Source organism: Equus przewalskii, chromosome 10, assembly GCF_037783145.1.
Source record: "Equus przewalskii isolate Varuska chromosome 10, EquPr2, whole genome shotgun sequence".
NCBI lineage: Eukaryota > Metazoa > Chordata > Mammalia > Perissodactyla > Equidae > Equus > Equus przewalskii.
The window spans coordinates 52,085,733-52,108,990 of NC_091840.1; the positions used below are offsets into that span (position 1 = coordinate 52,085,733).

Below are 23,258 nucleotides of genomic sequence, written 5' to 3' on the forward strand. Positions count from 1 at the left end.
CGTACACTTACTGCTTGCTTGCAGTAAGTCTGCAAAGGTGCTATCCTCCCCAACGAGTTAAGTCAATCCTGTCTGGGCATTCACATCATAGGCTTTGAGCAGATTTCACAGGGATTTTTCTACATAGTGTTTGAGAATGGTTTTATCTGGTATGCATTTTCTCATTGATGGGATTCTTCTGGAATGTCTATAGGACCTGCACTTTTTGGACAGTTATGGGCCAAACTGTGTGTCCACAAACACTTGTATGTTGAACTCTTAACTCCTAGTAACTCAGAAGGTGACAATATTTGGAGACGGGTTCTTTAAAGAGGTAATTAAATTAAAATGAGGTCTTTGGGTGGGCCCTCATCCAATATAACTGGTATATTTATAAGAAGAGGAAATTTAGACACAGACACACACGGAGGAAGAACAGATGCGAAGACAGAGAAGATGGACATCTACAAGCCAAGGAGAGAAGCCTAGAACAGATCCTTCTGCCCTAGCCCTCAGAAGGAACCAAACCTGCCAATGATGCCTTAGTCCAGGTCTCAGCCTCCAGAACTGTGAGAAAACACACTTTGTTGTGTAAGCCCCCGGCCTGTGTACTTTGTTAGGGCAGCCCTAGCAAACTAACAGACAGGCACAGGCAGACACGCTCCTGTTAGGGTGGGCACAGGGGGTCTGAGGCAATCCGAGCCCAACAAAGATTCACCAATAATCCTCCCTCCAGGCCACCTACCACCCTCTGCCTGCTTCTTACCTGCAGTGATTTACTTTCTTACGGTGACCAGTATCCAAGTGCCACACTGGGTGCTGACTCTTGGCCAGACTCCACACCGCCCGGAAAGGACCACGCCTGTCTGGCTGGTCCATCTTTGCTTCTTCAAATCACTCCTCAGGAGTCACCTCTCCTCTACCGTGCTTACACACTTTGAAACAGAATTCTTCTGGAAGCATATTCTGAACTACTCTAGACTTTTGTTCCTGAACAAAAAAGACACAACAATATATATGCTTCCCTCAGTTTCATCTTGAGAGTGTGTAAATAAGCCCAGTGGGTTACCTAATCATTCCAAACTTTGAGGACTTTAGTTATCTTCACAGTTTCTCCTCAGTCTGGTCTCTCTGTCCTCACGCCACCTCAGCCACTCACCAACAAGTAGGTAACACCCTTAGGCCCACCGTGTGGATCAGCCTTCAACACAGGAGGAGGAGGAGACAGTCCTAGTACCAGACTTCAGAGATCTCAGCAGGCCTCTCCCACTAATCTGCACAATTCCCTAAAATTCTCCCATGAATTAATTTACTTTGGGCTCAAGGAGGCTTCAGCTCAAAGACCTCCGGAAGATAAGTCACTGCCAGCCATGGATGCCACTGACAGGACTCACGTGCGACTGTTTGCTAACAGATGACAGACAGCAAGCCGGGCACTGAGGAAAGGGGGCAGAAGAAGATTTGGAAAGGGAGACCCGGAGGGCAGAGGAGCAGGCGCCGCACATGGAACAAGCCTGTCAGGGAGGCTAACAGCAATGAAAAGGAGGCAGAACTCATGGCCTCATTTTAAGGTCAACGATTCTGAAGCCCAGATGACTGAGTGACTAGCAAGCAACAGAGCTGAGTCCTTCTAACTCCTAGTCCAGCTGTTTTTATGGCATAAATTAAGAGTTCAATCTGAAGAAACACAGATCTAGGGGAAATCCAAACCCTGAGACGGGTTAGTTTCAGAATCTTGTGCAAGTTACTTGCCCCTCTGAGTCTCAGTTTCTCTTCTGTAAAATGGAATGCTATAAATATCTCCCGAACAAAGGAACATAGAACATAGAAAACACACAGCAGATGTCAGCTGTGAGCTCTCCTCACAAGTGCACGGTGACAGAAAGCCACAGTTCTAACCCTGCCACCTGTCAGAATCACCTGAGGGGTTTCCCCGACTATACCCAGGCCTCTCGCCAGACTATGAATTCAGACTCTACACATATATGATCCGGACACTCGTATTTCCTCTTTCTCTCTTCCTTTCTTTCTCTCCTTCTTTCTTTTTTCAGTTTTTCTTTTTTATAAGTCTCTCGGGTGATTGTGATGCAAAGCGCCACAGTTAAGAACAAATGATCTGAAGCAGCATTTCCCAAACTGTAACATGCATTCACATCACCTGAGGATCTTGTTAAAATGCAGATTCCGATTCAGTGGGGCTGGGGCGGGGTCTGAGATCCTGCATTTCCGTCACACTCCCAGGTGACGCTGACCCTGCTCCTGTACAGGCTGCAATTCGAATACCAAGGATACAAAGATTAACACGGGAGAGAAAAGGGGTGACAAGCAAGAGGGGACCAAAATAACAACCGAACCCACAGACCTAATACAGAGTTGGCCCCTTCAACATCATTCAATGACACGATAATGAAGAGCAATAAGCACAGCCTGACACACAGCAGACTTCTATCAAACAGGAACTATCACTATTCGTCACAGCGGCCACCCTCACCAGTGCAGAGGAGAAGTACGTAAATGTTTTCTCCCCCGCTGACCATCACCTCTCTACTTGGCCCCCACTCCCCTGTGAAACTTGCTCCCCCTCCTGCCTATGCCTTTATTTAATTTCTGGACTAAAAAGACCTCTTCCTTCAATGGAAAGGCCCTTCTTGACAGACGGTACTTACTTTTCACGTTGGATTCCCTTGCCCCCCTGCTCTGTTTCACCAGCCCCGGATCAGCGCCTTCATCCACTTGCTTCACCCCTGCATGCGGGACCACACACCACTGGGGAAGTGGGGCACCACAGCGAGTCGGCCCACCGTAGGCCCACGTGTGCCTTGGTTCACAAACCCTGCTCAGGACATGACTCCTCCCTCACTGACTCCTTGGTTTTATTTCTCCAGAGAAATGACTTAAGATTTCATCTAACTTTCTGTATTTCGTAATTTCTTTCTAAAAATCTTGGATTACATGCTCCTGAGAAGACTTGGACGAACAGGAAACTGGTTTATTCTCTTCAACTTGCCCTAGGGCAGTGGTTTGCAATCCTGGCTGCACATCAGAATCACCTGGGGCCCCCACCCCCACCCTCACCCCATGGCGCCCTCCCACTTCACTCAGATTTAGTTGTCTGAGGTGGGGCCTAGTAATGTGTGGTCAAAGGTCAAAAACCATTGCCGTCGGGAAGCCATATTATTCCCAACTAGGAACTGAACAGGAACAAGCTGCCTCTCCACCAGGAAAGCACCATCCCTAGTGGGGAAGAGAGAGAGGCGAGTTCCTATCTTAAATTCACTTTCTTCTGTGATGGTTCCCAGAATGAAGTTAAGGGAGTTCTGGAAGCAGGGAGGAGGCCAATTCTAAAGATGTAACAACTTATGGTTCATTAACCTCAACTTTGGAAGGCTGGACCACTTCTCTAGGTCTTCAACGGAGCCAGGTACAGAGAAGCTGTCGACTCTGTAGACTGAGTCACTCACTGGCAAAGAACGGGCAGGAGAATCCCACTGCCGTCTCCACCCCCGTGAGCCATGGACTGCAGGCTTACAAGGACACAATTCTTCACCATGCCGACTGAAAAAAAAACTCACTTTCCCACACAGACAACTACATGCGTGACTTCAGGAGTTTAAAGGGCAGCTAACACAGCAGAAAGCTCAACCAAAGAATACAAAAGAAAGTTTCTGATTTTATCTATATTCCACCGAAATATTCTTCCCCCAAGATAGACTTCAGCTGTTCACACCCAGTCTACTAAGTCTGGACAACTAAAGAGAACTAAATTGAATAGAAAATGATAGTCAAACACTAGAAATGAACAGAATACATTTTCCTAGTTAGAGAAATTAAGGCACTCAAGAAACAGCTGTAATCTCTGCAAATAAATCTTCTCCCATCACGTAATCCCTGTAAATGAAAACATCATACCTGATGAGATCTGGTTCTGCACCCTCGTTCTTAAAGGATGCCAGAAGTAGTCTCTCTCGAGTTACAAGGTCATCCAACAGGTTCTGTCTTCGGTCTCCTTCAAGCTGTGTTCTGCAGACATCTTGTTAAGGTCCAACGGTGGGTGAATTACCTCATTTTACCTATTACGTTATTGAGTAAGCTCTCCAAGTCAGTTGTGACTGTTCCAGACCCTAATCAAAACTATCCAGAAGAGATCTGTACCTTTCTTCTCCTGCTCTGACCTGATCCTTCAAGTAAAGGACCTTGACAGCGCCACAGGAGGGGGAGTTAAACACTGACATTAGATCTCCCACGCAAGCTCCCTCGTTGAGAAATATACTAGGTGAATATTCTTTCCCTCCCAGTGACCAACACTGAATGATTATTCCTGTCAACAGGACCATCTGACTCAGTGATTCGCTAGGTTCTGAATTATAGGTGGTCAGTGGTCCAGGGCATTTTCCTAGACATCAGTACCCTAAGATACGCTGTAAAAAAAAAAAAGAAAAAAGAAAAAAGGGGGTAAAAAATGTTCTCTATATTGCTGTCTTCCATGTTAACACCTATTAACACACCTGGAATATATTTTGTAAAGTGCTACTTTGCACAACAGATTTGCTCTAAAAGTAGCTACCGTCAGTTCATTATTTAAATACACAGCATGATATTTAACTCTAGAAAATTACAGAGAAATAATCACGTTTTCATGCGTTATTCTCGTAAGCATGTTAAACTAGGAGCCCAAAGCCTTTCAGTCCTATTTTAACCACCGACTATGACCTTGAACCAGTTACTGCTCCTTTTGGGATCCGTTTCATCATATGTGACGCCAGATAACCTCGAACACCTCTTCCAACACAATTCACAAATTATGGTTAAAAAAACAAATCAGGACTAAATCCAAAGTTTTATAAACTAGCTTTCCTGAAGCAAACGACATTAGTCCTTCCAGGCTGAGAGTGTATGTGTGCATTTTAAAAAACAAAGGAAATGCTGATGGAGAAAACTTCTGCCATAAAAAGAATAAGTGGAGAAGCCCAGGAATATTTTTGGAAGGACATACCTGACACAGACATAAAAAGCACAAAAATCAGCCACCTCAACACACTGGGTTTTATTTGGCTTTCCCTCTTTTATTAAATGGCTTTCGTTTTATTAGAGCTGACATTCGAGCGAGTCAGAGTTGCCCCGGCCACGGTTACCTAGCTCTGGACAGTAAGACATTAGTGAGACTGCTGCTTTAGAGTCATAGACACTTTCCTTTCTAAAACAGGAATACCAAACACTGCATATAGGCTCCCAAAATTTGAGAAATTGGCCGAATCAATTGGGAAAACAATGGCCCTGTGAATACACAACTTTCGTTACTAATTTTGAATAGAAAGAGCTGGCTTACTAGGAAAAGAGTAAATACATCCATAAAAATTTTCCCCAGTAACAGATAGTAGTTAATAAAATCATAAACACCCCAAACCAAAGCAGCTAAGCAGTGTTAGTGGTTTTAAATATTAAAACAATAATAAAAAATAAATTCTCTCAACATTCCAGAATGCCAGGCTTTCCTGAGTAAAATTTCTACCCTTGCTTTTCCATTTCCTCCTTGACTACAGTCACTAAGGACCCCATCTTAGGAATCACGAAGTAGCAACTGTAACTAAGAAACAGTGAGCTTAAGTACTTCCTCTGTATTAATAAAAGGGCCGAATATTAGCCCTTTGATCAACGTAATGTCAAGAATAAATATCGATGTGTTTCAAATTAGTGGTAAATTGTCAACAAAGCAGAAGACTTTTCTTCTATCTAAAAGAAGCTGCTCAGAAATAAAAAAAACGACGACCTAAGTTATGGCATGAATTATACAGGACAAAATGGGAATTATAAATTGTGGAAACTTAATTATATCACAATACTAACTAGCCTCGTCTTATGTTCTGTGCTCAACCTACTCTGGCAACCTGTGGTTTTCAGTACCCAACCATCCAAGCAAACATAAGCTGAACTATAACCCAACGTTACAATTAAGCACAGATTTAACTGGCTCGAGGGTTTAAACATAAAAAGTAAAATTACAGAAGTATTATTATAAGAAGACATTAGAGAACTTTTTACTAACCTTGGAGGAAGAAAGATGTTTCCAGTCAAGACTGAAAACATAGAGGCCATGAAGGAAAAGATAAATCTGACTAAACAAAAACCTAAACTATCTGCAAAATGAAACGACGAGCGACAAATTGAGGCACATAAAAAAAGCGGAAGACATAACAGAGCACAGAAAAAAGAAACACTAATAACTCTAATCAAACAGAAAAACACTTGGTAAAAGAAACGCCAATGGAAACGGTATCATTTCCACCTATCAGGGCAACAAGGAAGTTTTGGAAAGCTCGGAGGAACCAGGCACTCTCTGACATTCTTGGTGGGAATGTAAACAGGTTCAACGAACCGCCAGATTGCCTTCTAAATATCTAACAAAACTTAAAAGGCACATTCTTTCCACAGGAATTTCTCCTGCAGATATATTCACACATCTCCACAAAGACTTAGGAACAAAGTTGTTCACTGCCGAATTATTTATAACAGCCAAATACTGGACATGTCCTACAGTCCATCAATACAGAACTAGCAGATATATATAAGAGAACGCCTTGCAGCCTAAAAAGAAAAAAGAATAGAAACACTTTATGTACTGATGATAATGATAATTAACATTTCCGAGCACTTACTAAGTGTTTACATGAGTTATTTGATATGGAATAATCTCCAAAATACAGTGTTAAACCAAAAAAAAAGCCCTTCTTTTTTAAAAAGATTAATGGCCTTTCTGCATAGAAAAGAGATAAACAGTGAACAGTATGCTCCCACTCTCACTGATTTAAAAAAAAAAATCAGACAGACATATCTATGTTTTTATACACAGAAAATTTCTGGAAGGATACACAAACAACTATCTCTAAGGAGCGGGAATGGGGATTTCAGGGTGTGACGGAGACGCGTTTCATTGAACGTTTTGTATTGTTTGACTATCATATGTTAATTAAAAAAACAAGTTTCAGAATCACGTATAGTATGATCCCTTTATAGTCAAAAGAATTTATATTTATATGCATGTAATTTGTTCATGCCTAGAAAAGTCTGGGATGGCAAGTACCCACAATCAATATTGTTAACTGTAAAGAATGAGATGGAATAAGACGGGGAGGAGGAAGAGACAGAAGAGTCACTGGTAAAAACTAACAATAAGAAGTGTATAGGTAGAAATACTGTACTTTTTATAATAAAAATAATAAAGACAAGTTTTAAAACTTAGACACTAGTTACAGACAAACTAGCTAAGAATGGACTGACTTACTCAAAGAACGTCAGTTTCAAGAGCGGTAACTTGGCGATTACGTTTTGTAGACGAGCAACTGAAGAACAGAATCACACAGCTGATGCTGGAAGAGGCCTCAGAGACCCCCTAATCCAACTCTCTCGTCCTCCTGACCAGGAAACTAAGGCCCCGTGTGGCCAAGTCGCTCGGCTGGTTAATGGTAGTTCTGGGCTAGAGCCCTGCTCTTTCTGCTCTAGGTCAGGGCTCTTCCACCACATCATGCTGGGCTTGACACCACACACTCCGGGGGCTTCTCCACCCTGAGGCTCCCAGTACTGCCCACTTAACTTTGTCACTTCTTAGCATCCTGTTGGAAACAATAACAATACTAGTAATACTGATTCAGAACATTCCCAGAGACTCCCTGTAAATCTGGGAAAACTGGAAAACTAACCAATTAGGAACACTCTACCTCTTTGTTTTATTTTCATTTTAATCTATTGAGGGAACAGAGCATAAGGAATTGTGGGGTTGGAGTGCAGCATAAACAGATTAATGGCCCTTCTACATAGCACACTTACTATATAGGGGTTGTTGTTAACAAGAGGTCAAAGAATCATCCCGGCAATGATCATACTGCATGTATGGGGACTCACGGTAGTTGGTGGGAGTGGGAATAGGGTAGGGAAGGACAACTAGAAAAGAGGGCACACAGCCAGCGGCCAATGCTAGGATTTCCTCTTTCATCAACTTGGTGAATAAGCAAGGAAGGTCAGAGAACAGACAAATAAGGAAAAGGGAGCTCTAACTACCATAGCACTTTGTCATTGGCTAGGCTGACTTTACATGTAACAATAGCCAATTCATGGAGATGTAAGGCTGTAAATGAAATCGGACGCTGATTTCATATTACCAATGGACTTAAGACCAGCTTCTCTGCTGTCACCTGATAAGCACTTTGAACCTAAGATGAAGTGGAGCGAAGACGGTGCTGGACTCATAGATGCCCACCCCGACTCCAGCTCCTGGACTGTCTTTATTTGGTAGAAGGCGTAAGAATTTAGGCAAGCCTTACTTGTGAATTAACTGCTCTGGAGAAGAAAGAAGTTTGCAGATAATTACTCCTGAGTGCCTAACAGAAGAAACGCAAGGAGACAGTTACAAAGTGTCCTAGAGGCCAGAAGATTTTTCTGGCTCACATAGTATGTCATCTTTTTTTTTAAGTTAACAAACTCTATCGAAAATCTATTATGAACCAGGCCACATCCCTACCTTCCTCAGGCACTGATCACATTTTGCAAGTACTATTTTAATACTATCATTGTCTGTGCGCTTTGATACAATCTCCTTACGTGATTATAAACTCCAAAAGGAAGGACTACCTGGAAATTCTCAATGGTAGCCGTAATTTTTACAACATTGAAAAATAATAAGTAGTAGCCACTCCTCGAGGAGGACTAACTATATTGGAAGCACCTTCTATGGATAGAATTTAATCCTCCCAACGATCCTATTACCCAGATGTACCTTTATTATCCCTATTTCAGAGATGAGAAAAATGAGGCACAAAGAGGTTAAGTCTCTTATCCAAGGTGACACAGTAAGTGTTGAAAACTAGCTTGTATTCAACACCCACCACTACAGAGGTCTAGTCCTGCGAGGTGCTTTGAAATTACTTTCTCCAACTTTCACAACATCCTTGCAAAGTAAGTGTGATTATTCCTACTCTACAGATCATGAAACTAAGGTCCAGAAAGGCTAAATTGCTCTTTGGCCTTGAAGCAGTGGCAGAGCTGGTCTTCAATCTCAGTTCTGTCTGGTTCCAGAGCTAGTGTGGTTCCCACTATGCCAACGGCGCCCAGGCCTTTGGATTTCACGGAGCATAAATATTTCCAAACAAACTGGAGAAGGAGGGAGACTTATATAAAGTTACCGATTATATACTTTGCCAGGTATGGAGATTCAAAAATACAGTGACCGACAAAACTACCACCGATTTTTACTATCAGGGTAAAAAAAAAAACCCTGGAGATTTTAACACCAAAAACTAGAAAGAATGTAACATACTATAAGTCAGAAAATTTCTACTGACATAAACACTATCTTGCCCTTCTTTTTCTCACAACATCAGGCACCAGTGAAAACCAGCACAGACAGGTGCGGTGCTTGAGTACAACTTCACCTCCACTGGAGCCACGAGGGGCGATGCCCACAATCTGCTCAGTCATCCTCTCAACGGCCGCATTCATGCGGGTCTGTTAACGGTGATTGCTGTAGCTATCTATCCACCTACCTACCTGTCTACCTGTCTTTTCTCCCCCAAAATACAAAGTGGAGAAAAGTTACTTGTACTTTAAAAAATTATTTCTACAGGACTTCTCCCAAGACACCAAAACACCTTTTGATACTGAACCTTTTTATAAAGAGAATTTTTCATTCCCTTTAAAGTAGTAAAGGTACTGCCTTTGAAAACCCAACAAAAAGCCAAGCTTCACAGAAGGCCACTTCTAGGAGTCATTTTCGTACTACATGACATTTCACATCCAGCCTGCCATAGCAGGCACCTTTCCATAACTGGTGAGGCGACGACAGTTCCCATCTCCGAGAAGGAATGTGACTAGAAGTTAACGTTTTTCAGCAGTTTTAAACCTATGGCCGCAGGACTCTGGTTTATGAATTGCAAACTAACCAATTCAACAGCACAGAACTTTCATTTTAATTTCACATTTATTCTTGCCAGGAGGAAAATACTTTTTCAGGAACGAGCAATAATATCATATGCCTAAACTCCATGAATTTAATTGTTTGGAAGGCATTTCCATAGGACTTATCTTTCTGGCGAGTCCTAGTGTTCTTTGGAAAACTTCACAAAGGCATAAATTTAAGTAAAGTACCATAAACTCTCAACCACCCAACACAGCAAGGAAATATGGTATTCACATATTCACATTAAAAAAAGGCACCCAACATTAATTATGCCTCAAAAAACGATTAAAAAGTCACTCTGCTGGTGATTTATGGACAAAAATTTTTCTAAGAATTACAACATCATAAAGTATACCTAATAAACCACAGTGAACAGTTTAATCTTTCTGACGATTAAGAAGGGTCTTGAGGATTTGCATTATAAACAGGATTTGTCTTGGCACTACTGCAACATGCCAAGTCATAGGGAATTCTAGCTGAACACGTGCCAGGTGACAGTTGACTGTATTATTTCTACTCAAGCAGAATCCAGCTTTTAAACAACTGGCTTTGGGGCCAGACAGCCCTACGTTTGAATCCCAGCTCTTCCATTTCCCAGCTGTGGGGTCCGGGGCAAGTTACTTAAACTCTCAAAGATTCCTCTCCTCAGTGTAAAAAACGCCTCTGCTGGAATGCTGTGTTCTCTTCCCAACTCCACCAGTGACTTGGGCGCAAAGTGTGATCTGGCCTCAGTACCTTTTTTGTAAAGAAGGGAAGGAACCACCAAAACAAATTAATAGTATGAAGTTATTGGGACTCACAAGTTGCTATCTGATATATCTTAAATTTGGAGGATAACTGTCATAGAATTATTTAAAATGTTTGGGAGAGGAAGGTCAGGGAAAGGGAAGATGAGAGGAAGAGGAGGAGAATTAAAAAGAGGCCTTTGTAAATAGAGGCTACTTCCTTCTTTCCGTTCTACCTAAAGAAATGGTCTCCCTGAAAATAGAGGTTTACAAGCGCCCCGATGGGGTGGCTTATCTGAATCCCATCCCTAGTACTGGTTGCAGTTTCAGTAGAAATAGACCCAATTATCTGAAAAAAGAAACAGGATTTTAAAGAAAGCTGTCATATTCCAGTAGAGTTTTTAATTTCTCCTAGAATATTCGAAATTATTCACATTAAGGTCCTTAAATATTTTCATAACGTATTTAGTATCTCTGTTGGGTGTTTTTAAATGCTTGGTGCTTAATTCAGCAAATCCTGAAATCACCAGAAAACTAAAGTCTATGATATTTCAAAAGATGGTAAGACTACAAGCATTTAGAAGAACAAAGTCAATTATTACTGTAGCATGCTTGGTACTCTCCATAATTAATAACTAGTAGAAATTATTAACAGAAAAAGTTAAAAGTTAATTTGTATTTTTAAGTTTAAGCTCTATGAGTTTAGCACGTAAATGTTTTAAGATGAATAATCATCAGTTACCTTAACCAAAGTTAGCAGATACATAGTTACTAATACTACATCGTGAAACAACATTTAGTTACCTTTCTAATATATGTGCTTAGGTAACACTAAAGTGAGCTGGTACACCTTGACAGCACGTGCAGACTTCCTAGTACCTGGTACTGAGAGTGGAGAAAACAGCCCTGCCAATTTGAAACTACTTGAGGTCTATATATTAAGAGTTGTTGATCTGGATAAAATAACTCTTTATATAATAGACTAACTGTGTGGTAACAAACGATACCAGATGGAGGGTAAAGTTACAAACTAAATATATCAGAATATTCCAACTGTGTTAAAAAGAAGACCCCAATTGTTTACTGAAATTAAACTTTTATTTGAAACTTTAGTGGGTTAATAATTGAATATTTAGAAATCATGCAACTAATCTAAACCAACCACCCTGGGGACATAAAAGGGTTACAGTTGGATAAAAATATTTTTTAAAACATCTTCTACTGTTTTAAATCTATCTAAAAAGCTATATTCCTACATTTCTCCATGTTTGAAATTGAGCAGTAACAACCATTTCCTGAGATACCAAAATTTGGGTTTTTAGTATGAACTAGTGACAATTTAAAGAAATGATATGAGAGGACAAGTTTGAGGTCAGTTTTCAAACCAATAAAAACTCAGGTTTAAAGGATTAGTTTACGGAGAGGGTCACATGTATTTTCCTAAATTGATCAGATTATGAATTTAAAAAAAAAAAAAGAAAAGAAAACGTTTTAATACCTGACAGTGTTGGTGGGATGCTGGGGTGACAGCACAACTTGCTTCAAGCAAGTGCCCCTGGTCCCCCCAAAAACTCCCAAACCAGGGGCAGTGTCTATACCTCTGGAAGAATAATAAGGCAAATAAGTCACATCTCAGTAATCTACATAAACAGGAAAAAAAAAAAAAGACGTATGGTTTCTAACTGGTATTGGCCTCTTGGAAAAGAAAACAGCTCATTGAAAACTCTGGAAACTCCAGAAGCGGAATCACAGCTCAGGATTATCATGGAAGTTTTCCTGTTGGAGCAGCGGCTAAGCATCTTCGAGGCAGTCTAGACAGGCAGCAGTGCCAGGCTCTGTGTAAGGATGGCACTGACAGCAAGCATAAGCTGTCTACACTGTAAAGGTTACACTCAAACAAGTTAATTCCTTCAGTGTGTCTTGCTTCGCCAGCATATTCACTGTAAAACATGTAACAGACACTTAAAATAGAAATCAAGATTATAGGCAATATTTTGGAAACCAGGTCTTCCTCAAGCTGTGGAAAAATCTGGGTGGCCCAGATTCCTTCCTTTCTTAAAATAAGACTGCTTTTCCTCCCACTCTAGAAAAGAGGTGGAAATGTTTACATGGATACATCTGACGTGTTGACACAGCTCTTAGCAATAAGTCCTTCAAAAGGGCGATCTTTTCCTTCAGATTCTGCAACAAAGCTCTGATTGTCACGGTAAGCTGAAAAGAAAAGAACACATCCTAAGTATGCTAGTCCAGAGGTGTCGGATCTACTAAAAATATCATGTAAACGCTGCTTTACATACTGGGATCCCGTCAAGGAAGGGCTGGAGGAGACGCTGAGCCTCCCAGTGACAACCTCAGCATCTGAGGAATCCTAACGGTCATCTGGGCCAGCCCCCACCTAATGCTTGGTAGAGCACCTGCTCTACCACCTGACCAGGTAGCAAGTCAGACCACACCTGAACACTGACATTGACTGGAAACTGTCACTTTGCCCTCACAATCAGCTCGATTCTGTCCCCTGAGAGTCTACCCTCTGATCCGACTTGTCTACCTTGGAGCTGGGCAAGAAACTGTGTTCCCCAGTCTTCGTTCACCAGCAAAGACTCCAGGGTTCCCTCAACTATGCCTCAAGTGACAAGACATCAAGTCCCATCGCCATCCCAGCCAGTCTTCTCCAAATACACCGGTATATTTATGGCCCATTTAAAAGTTTTATAGCAGTGTGTTCTTTTTATACAAAAGAAATGTTAACCACGCATGACTTTTTTCAGGCGGGTGTGAATTTTCTCCAATCATTCCACAAACCCAGAGGAAGTTTTCATCTGTGACTCTAAGTGTGACCTTAAAGGATGGAGGAGGAGTGGGGAGACAGCCTCTCAGGAATTTGGAAACATGAAAAATAAGACTGCCCACATAAATCAAACATAGTTAACCATGGATGAAATCACAGATAGGTTAAAAGACAGACTATCACAGGTTTCATTTCCTACCCTGTTAAAAGCAGCAGCTATACAACTGCAGTGGAGGCAGGGGCTTCCTCCTGAGATCAGCCGAGTGCCCCTCAGGAAAAGACAGCAGAACACCAGGGGCTGGCCAAGGGCTACACACATCAAGCAACCCTCCAAGGCTTCAGCAGCCAAGAAAAGTCTGACCTCTGGGAACCATGGAAAAACCACCCACAACGTTTATGGGGGAAACACCAAGGAAAGCAGATCTGTCCTCATTCAACAAGTAAAGAGCAAAATAAACAAACAAAAAAAGCACAACACATGCACGCACACGCACACACATACACACACCCCAGGCCTAAGAAGAGTCTACAAAATTAAACACCAAAAGCATTCAAGAGATGAAAGATATAGCGGGTAAAAAGTATAACTCAGGGGCTGGCCCAGTGGCACAGCAGTTAAGTTCACATGTTCCACTTCGGCAGCCCAGGGTTTGCCAGTGCGGATCCTGGGTGCAGACCTACGCACTGCTTGTCAAGCCATGCTGTGGCAGGCGTCCCACATATAAAGTAGGGGAAGATGGGCACGGATGTTAGCTCAGGGCCAGTCTTCCTCAGCAAAAAAGGAGGACTGGTGGAAGATGTTAGCTCAAGGTTTATCTTCCTCAAAAAAAAAAAAGTATGACATCTAAATTTGTTAACATAGAAAGATATCCATCATAATTTATTAAAAAAGAAAAATATCAAGTCATAAAATGAAATGTCACCTACACAGAGAAGAAAAAATCCAGAAACTAAATACATCAAAATGCCAGGGCTGGTTATCTCTAACTAGTGGGATTTCTTACTATTTTATAAGAACACAATTACTGTTACAATCAGGAAGAAATTTCCGTTATCATAACTTAGAAGCTTTCCAAAGCATAGAAAAAAGATGGAAAGCCTAATTCATATTTTAAGCTAACACAACCCTGGTAACAAGCACTGACAGAGATAACATAAAAAAGGAAAGCACATGCCAATCTCCCTTAAGGATTGTAAATGTAAAAGCCTTTAAAAAATATTAGCAAACAAATACAGAATTACATTAATAAAGACAATATATCATCACCAAGTAGAATTTATCTAAAGAACAGCTTGATGTTAGAAAATCTAATAATGAAGCTAATACTGTTAATGATTAAAAAGAGAATAAACATGATTAATACAGCAGAGGGAAATTAATTAAAAATAAAACAAAAACAAAGAAAGAAAGGAATGGAATACTACTGCCTTAACTGCAATATTATTTAATTTTGGTCTAGAAGTTCTAACCAATGCAATAAGACAAGTTAAAGAAATAGAAAAGGGTTAGAAAGAAAGAGATGAAGTTATTATTTGTAGATTCGATAACAGCTTATTTGGGAAAGTTAACAGAATCGACAGAAAGATTACTAGAAACAGGGAAAGAATTCAGTATGGTGATTAATCACAAAATGAAAAAAATCAAGGGCATTCCTAAATTCAAGTAATAGCTGGGGATAATTTTTTTTAACTATTTTTTTTAAACATCATTAACCATATCAGTAAAATCTAAAAATATCTAGCACAGTGCGTGGCACATAGTAACGGCAGGACGTATTGCAGAAGGAATGAGTAAAAGGCAAATGCTCCTCCATTTAATCTGTAAACATACTACGCATCTATTCAAAATCCCATTTGGAGTTCTTTTACTGGAGAGGAGGTGGTCACTGAGGCACAGCACAACATTTGTTAATGAAGCCACACAAAATTACTCTAAAAGGAAAAATGAAAGAAAATAGAGAAAAATCACGAAAATGTATAGTAAAGGGGGCCTTAAACAATCAGATATTAAATCTCTATTAAAAAACTACAAGAGTATGGTGCTGGCAGTTACCAACAGCTTCATTAGTACAAAAGAAATGAAAGTCCACAAACAATGCAGTTGTGGAAAAATTTAGTGAGTGAAATATGGAATATTTCCTATCTTTGGGGGAAGAGAATTAATAATTTAGCAAATGGGAAAAAAATAAAGCTAGATGCCTATAATACACCAAAATTTTTAAAGACTTACCAAGTATTTTAAATTTAAATACCAAGTATTTTAACACTTACATGGTTTTCAAAAAATAAAAACAGAAGAAAAGCTTAAAGAAAATTTAGATAATTAGGTACAATATTTATATAACTTCTGGGTGTGAAAGGCCTTTCTAAGCATTATCTCCCCACCCCATAAGAAAAGACCACAAATAAAAATACTGATAATTTCAAATAAAATTTAAAAACAAGTACATGTTTTAAAAAAAAGCCAAATTAATAGAAAAAATATTTGTGCCAAATATGCCAGATCAAGGCTTAATATAGTTAACATATATATATAAAACACTTTGAAATTAAGAAATAATAAGTTAGGTTTAGGGCATATATATACAGGCAATTCATAAAGGAAGAAATACAAATATCCAATAAGTATATGAAAAAATGGTCAATAGCATAAGTAATAAAAAAATGCATATTTGGGGCCAGCCCTGTGGCTGAGTGGTTAAAGTTCACACACTCTGCCTCAGCAGCCTGAGGTTCGCAGGTTCGGACCCCAGGCACAGACCTACACACCACTCATCAAGCCATGCTGTGGTGGCATCCCACGTACAAAAGTAGAGGAAGATTGGCACAGATGTTAGCTCAGGGACAATCTTCCTCAAGCAAAAAGAGGAGGATTGGCAACAGATGTTAGCTCAGGGACACTCTTCCTCACCAAAAAAAAAGAAACAAACAAAACTTTCACATGACAGAAGATACCATAAGCAAGGTCCGACTACAAATGATAAAGGAGAGGAAATAATTACAATATACCACAAAGAGATAATCTCCCTAATATGTAGGGAACTCTTAAAGACTAAAAAGATGAACAATCCAAAAGAAAAATAAGCAAAAGACACAACGTTAGTTCACAGAAAAATATATATAAATAGCGCTTAAGCATGTGAAAACATACTTCACTTAATTCGTAATATGAAGAATGCAAATTTAAAACTACTCTGAGATATCCTCTCTCACTTATCAGATTGGCAAAAATTCAGAAGAGTCACAGCACCCTCTGGTGGCCAGGGTGTGAAGGAACAGAAACTCTCACACATTTCTGGTAGCGGTGCCAAAGGTAACAAGCCCCCTGGAGGGGCATTTGGCAACAGATAAAAAATCACGTATGCCCTGGTTCTGAGAACTCATCCTTAAAAGACACCTCCAGAAATACCAGGGAAAAAAGCAAAAACAAGTTTTTGATTGCAGCATTACTCCTAACAGCAAAGGACTGGAAGCAACCTAAAGGCCCAACCTTAGGAGACAGGTCAAATGAACAATGGTCCATCTACACAATAGAGTACTACACGGCCCTAAAGAAGAAGACAGGAGATCTCAATGAATTAATATGGAGAGAATTCTATGATATGTTATTAAATAAAAAGAGCAAGATACAAGAGTATCTTTTTTGTAAAAGGAAGAGAAATAAGAATATACACACAGAGAGAGGTGGTTATTTTTGGAAAGAGTAACAGAATAAACCAGAAATTAATGAAAACAGTTACCTCTAAGAAGTAGGTGGAGAAGGAATGGAAAAGAGTGGGATGAGAACAAGACTTCGAGAGTACTTTGGTATATAATTTTGACTTTTGAACAATGTAAATGCTTTACATATTTAAAATGAAATCGGCAAGGTTAGGGGAAAAAGCAAACCCTAAAAATCAATATAAACAAAGGGAAGAATAAGACCGAAAAAAAATAATCAATTCTAATAACTTTAGAACAGAACAGCCTCAGTAGTCTTAGTGGGGGATTCTAAGTTAAAAAAAAAAGACACAAATCGCAAACTTTACTTAGTGTTTGTAGTGGTACTTGTGCAGTAATTCTGAAACTATTTCTGTAAACGCTAAGATAGACCAAATGAGCAAAAATATGTTGATGCTCTTGGAAACCACGGTTCTCACCCTGGGAGAAGGAAAACACTCATTTGGAATGGAGAAGGTTAGAACGCATCCCGTGGCGGTGAATTTCAATCGAAGGTACTGATAGGAACTCACGATTTTCTAAAAAATATATTTCCTGAACAAATCCCACCACTGTTTTTGTACAGCCCACAAGCTAAGGATGATTTTTACACTTTTAAATGTAACATGTGAAAAAGACTATTATCCTTTTGGCAAGAATAGATACTCATAGTGAGCACACTGCCTCTTCTGCAGAGCCTAAAACATTTACTCTCTGGGGGGAAAGTGTACCAACTTTTGAACTAGACTATAAAATTGTGAGGAACTTTCAAGGTAAAACAGGAGAAATTAAATAGATGTCATGCTTCATTTGGTTTCAGTGATTAAGTAACTATTAACTGGTTGGTTGTAAGGTCAATTCAACATACGTAAGCATAGAGGCCATCATACATATACTCACATACACACACACACACAGCCTCAGAAATAGGAAGGTTTTCAGACCTCAAAGCTCAGACAAATCATTTTATGTCCTAATTCTCTCCTGGTCTTACCTTCGTTGTGTTTTCACCATTTCTTTCATACTGATTTCTCTGTTGAATTTTCTCAGCAATCTCTTGTGCAATTTGGCAAGTAGAATCGTAGGTGGAGAACCTGTACCACAGTCAGAAAGGGAGAAAAATAAGGTTCTTCGAAAGAAATTTCTACATTATCTAAGTGCGAGTTTTTAATTCTAGTCACAAATTCAAACACGAAGGGAGAATAGTAACAGTAACAGTAATGGCAACAGGTGTTGAACAGTACTTACTACGAGCCAGGCTCTATTCTGAATGCTTCATTTGCAATAACTCACTTAATCCACACAAAAACGCTAGGAGGTGGGTACCATTACCACCTCCATCTTGAGAAAATGAGGCACAGAGAGGTCGAGCAACTTGCCCCAGTGGTACCGCCAGCTGCAAACAAGGTTGTCTGGCTCCTAACCATTTTGCTGTTCTGCTGATGACAAAGCGTTTGTATTTGTTCATTCATAAAACATTCAACAAACATTTACGCAGGGCCTCCTCTGTACTGAGCACTGTTCCAGGCACTGGAGAACACAGGAGCAAACAAAATGGACAAAGTCCCGGCGTTCAAGGAGTTCAGTGAAGGGAAAAGGCATGTAACAGACAAATACAAAATATGTCAGGTGTTGATATGTGCAAAGGAGAAAAATAAAGCAAGATCAAGAGAGTGACAGGCAAGGTGTGGAAGCTAGCCCTGCAGACAGCTGGGGAAGGACTGACAGCACAGGAACAGCCAGTACTGTTTATCCTACAGCAAAATGCTGCGGGGACAAAGGACAGGCAGCCACCTGACATCTAAGCTGACCAGAATTCTCTCAAAACATTTACTGAGCTTGTATTTGTTATCTAGCTGTGGGGGAGCTTTGAAGCATTCACAGTGAATTTCCAATAGTCCCTTATTTTTAACTTCTGTTAGAGCTTTTTTACTTTCTATTTGTTTTACAGAAAATACTTCAGTGTGCATACACATTTCACCTCTCCTACCAGAGACGGCCTAAAGAGCAGGGGCTATGCTGTGCTAGACAACCAACATATTTTCCAGGACTGCACGGGTACAAAATATTGAAAACTGCTATTTGATCTCAGGTCCCAAATTTTGCTTGAAAAAATAAATAATCCATTTCTTAAAATCTTCAAACTCCCACATATCACTTGCACACCGAGGGAACCTGAAAATATCTTTTTGAATGAAGGAAAAAACAATCCCAACCACTTCCCTTAGGAATCTTACTATAGTAATAATAGCAATGGCTAATAACTGAGTACCTGGGCTGGGCCGGGTCCTATATTAAGAGCTTTACATTTTAAATTTCATAAGGATCCTCTGACTTGGATCTTCAACCGCTCACCACTATACTCTAAATTAGCATCATTAATATATATGTATATATATGAATATAGATATTCATGTATATGGAAAAAGAGGTGACACAAGACAACACATAATAAGAAAATAGTAAGGAGGCTGACAAGGAAAATTGGGTCACGGTCCCAGCTTTACACACTGCCCCTTTTTCTCCTCCATATTGTCATCTGTGAAAAGAGGAGTTTAGGTCTGGCTCTGTGCTTCTAGACTGTGCATATGAAAATCAATAAGAAATACGATACACCTCCTGCCAAATGTGGGGTACATATGGTATTTCCAGAGTTTGGAAGTGAGATAAATTACTGCTGGCCAAGGCACTCAGACCTGACAGGGCTGGACCAAGAGGTTACATCTTGGGCTGAGCCACCAGGGTAATGCAGGCCTCCCATTGCAAGACGAGGGAGGAGCACATTCCAGACGTGGCAAATGTGCCAGCACAAGGAGCAAGCAAAGATGGAAGGAATAAAATGTGCCTGGCATGTTCAGCTGAGCGGTGGCCCTCAGTGGTGGTAGGAGGGTAAAGCATAAAACGGTAGAGATGAGTAGAAGCTGGTTTCTACAGAGCCTTGACCACCAGCCTAAGAAGACGAGACTTACAAGAGAATTGGAGAGCTGTGGCGGATACTCGAACACAAAAAGGGGGGCCTTGAAGAGCTGAAATGCTGAAGGGCAAATCCCAAGTGTCATGGAACCAATCCTCATGTTCTCACTTTAGCCCTAAAAAAGTGGTTCTGCAACTTTGCTACATTCTGAAATAATGAGGGAATCTTTAAAAAACAAACACACACACAATTCCGGGCTTCCATCCCCAAGAATTCTGATTAAATTGGTATGGGGTTTGACCTGGACAGGAGAAGCTGGGAAAGCTCCCCAGGTGATTCCAATCTGTAGCAAAGTTGGGGAGCCATTTCCCTAGTGGTAATGGGCAACCTCATCAAGGTATCCAGCACACGGTGCCTCAAGTCCAGGTTCGGAAAATTAACCTGAACTCCATCGACATAGTCAGTAAGGAGAGAAGAGTGGCGAGAGACCAGGAGAAGACTTCTCCAGCTCTTCAATTCCGTAACAGTCAGCAGTATTTACTATCTGCAAGGCATAAGGCTATAAAGGATTGGACTATGGCAGAAATAGAGAGCACAAAAAAGATGTCAGAGTGTAGTGGCATTAGCCTGTGTGCCCCTTTAAAAACCATGTGTCCTTGAGGCTCCTGTCTGGGCTATGCGCCAGCAGTCACAATGACAACAGTCCTGGGCTTGGCCAACCCAGCTGCTTTCTCGTAGGAGAGTCAGCACCAAAACCCTTGCGGTCTGAGGGAATGCAGAGGCCCTTGCAGAGGTGGGGCAGGGGGAGCGGGGGGGGGGGTCCTTGGAATACAGGTCATACAGGGACGATCCCCCTTGGCAAGCACGCAGCCTTTGTTCCTCTGCCTACTTAAGCAAGATTCTCTCAGCAGGCAGTAGTGGGTGCACATTGCTGTCCAGCCGGCCGCCACTGGACCTTCCCTGTAAGTAACTCCCAATAAACCCACATGTCTCGTTCGCTGTCTCCGAGTCTTTTCTTTGGTCTCTCAGCAACCTATTCCACCTGCTCACCCAGCCGGGCGTGTGGCGGAACACAGAGATTTAAAAGAAAAAAATCAGTGGACGTTAGCGAATAATCTGATATAAGAAGTGAAGAAAAAATGGATGGTTCGAGTTTTCAGGCCTAAGTGACTAAGAGAATGGTGATGCCACGAGAGAGGCTGAGGAAGCAGAAACAGGGGAATAAAAGAAGTTTACAGATTAACAACTGGGCTCGTGTTCTATCACAAAAAACTGACTATACAGTGAAATTGACATATGTGTAAGATTTACTATAAAATACACTCAGGGGAAAAAGGGTATGGAGGACAGAGATGAAATAAGAATGGCAGAATATTGATAATTATGGAAACTGGGTGATGAGTATAAAGCGGCTCATTATACTATTCCATTTTGTATATTTTTTACCTTCCATAAGAAAAATTTTGTAAGTAAATAAACAAAAAAAAAGTCAAACCAGAATGTCATTTTTCCAGAAATGGTATATAATCAACAAGTAAGTTGCCCTGGCAGTAAAGCTCACTAACTTTAGCAAAGAACCAGTTCGGAGACAGTGGTCACTCACTACTTCTATTAAACAGCGAGCTCACCACTTGCTTTGATATGTCATTAAAATAGTAACTGCTCCAGCTTTGAGCAGTGGCAGTATCGTAGCCAATGAGGTTTACCTGAGGTGCGATTATTGCTAATTAAAATAGTAACTGCTATACTCCACTTCTCAACATTAGAAGGCTACGCAGGAGTAAAGCATCAGTGACCTATGATTTTCAAAAGCATGAAGGCAAAGCTGTAGTCAAGTCTGTTTTTATAGTCCTTTCTACCCTTTCTATTCTCCTTTCTACCCTCCTGATCAGCAACCCACTTTGCAAGGAAGCTGATGCTAGCACAGCAGAGTTCCCCTACTGTTTCACTTTCAACAAATAAGAAAGCCACTAAGTCAAATTACTTGAGAGTAACAGGAAAAATTATAAGTGCTTTTTCAACATTCACTGTGGAAGAAGGCTGGGGTCCAATGATAGCTTCCACCAATCTAAATGGATAACCTGGGGCCTCTACGTTATTTCTGAGCTTTATTTCCTACCCTACCTGTAAAGTGAGAGAGTTAGTTTCCAAGAGGTGGAGGGCAACTTAGCAACATGTATTGAGGGCCTTAAAAATGTTCATACCCTTGGACCCAATAGTTCCACTTCTAAGAAGTGAGCCAAGGAAATAAGACACAAAACAAAGGGGCAGTCTCTGCATTGTTAAAAAACAGAAACAAACCCCTAATATTAAAAAAAGGTACAAAGAGGGGAATGGCTAAATAAATTATGGTCACTCATGTGATGCACTATAAAAAATTGTGTTTCCAGTGAATATTTACTGATATGGAGAAACATTCCCTGTTTTGTAAAACATATATGTGTGTTGATATACATATGTACACACATATATTATATAAGGTAATAAATTCATTTAAAACATCAATAATGGCTATTATTCCAGATGATAGTTAAATTTATTTTTTTCCTCTACAAATATTCAGTATTTTCTAAGTTTTCTATTGGGATCTTAAAATTAGGCCGATAAAAATTAGTGTTAAGCCAATTAAGCCATGAGCCCAGATAACCCAAACCCCAGGCAGTGCTAACTCGGATCTTGCAGTCCATTCTCCTACTATCCAGACTGCAACTTAAACAATTATAAACTATATTAGAAGTACCAGCGTGAGACATATACCACAACAAGAACTTTACAGAGCTATAATATGTCTTTAATTATTGAACAAAGCTCGAGTCCAAAATGCTTTGGCTATCTGTCCCTAGTGTCTTTCATCCTTCAGTCCTTGGACTTAACTGATGAATAAAGGACGTTTATCAGCTATTGTTTTGCTGCAAAAGTTGCTGCCACAGAACCAGTCTTCAAGATATTGACTCAGACAAGGGCAAAATGCCTTATAAACAGAGGCATCCTTTCTGTCCCACATTCCTACAAGTTTTTTAAAGGCCCCCAAGATCTGGGTCCTGGCGCCAACTGGTTACTAACTGGCTGGTGACGATGGATTCTGAACCTCGGTTTCTCCATCTGTGAAGGAGGGGGCTCACCAGATGGACCGGCACCCCACAAAAAGGTGACTTCTGCTTCACTTTCACAGGAGTCCAGGGAAGCCTGCACCGCCAGCTCCACAAC

General features: G+C 40.5%; 1 protein-coding gene and 1 pseudogene across 4 annotated transcripts in view; one reads left to right on the forward strand and one right to left on the reverse strand.

Annotated features, from left to right (window-relative positions):
• STX8 (syntaxin 8) overlaps window positions 1–23,258 on the reverse strand; it is a 242,512-nt gene that overhangs the window by 218,221 nt on the left and 1,033 nt on the right. For all 4 annotated transcript variants that reach the window (XM_070561064.1, XM_008529293.2, XM_008529294.2 and 1 more), the window contains exons 2-4: window positions 18,132–18,231; window positions 12,767–12,861; window positions 3,889–3,999 (exon numbers count right to left, since the gene is read on the reverse strand). In XM_070561064.1, coding sequence (XP_070417165.1) covers window positions 3,889–3,999; window positions 12,767–12,861; window positions 18,132–18,231 — 306 coding nt within the window. The remainder of the gene's footprint in view (window positions 1–3,888; window positions 4,000–12,766; window positions 12,862–18,131; window positions 18,232–23,258) is intronic.
• LOC139074236 (U4 spliceosomal RNA) lies at window positions 21,718–21,786 on the forward strand (annotated as a pseudogene).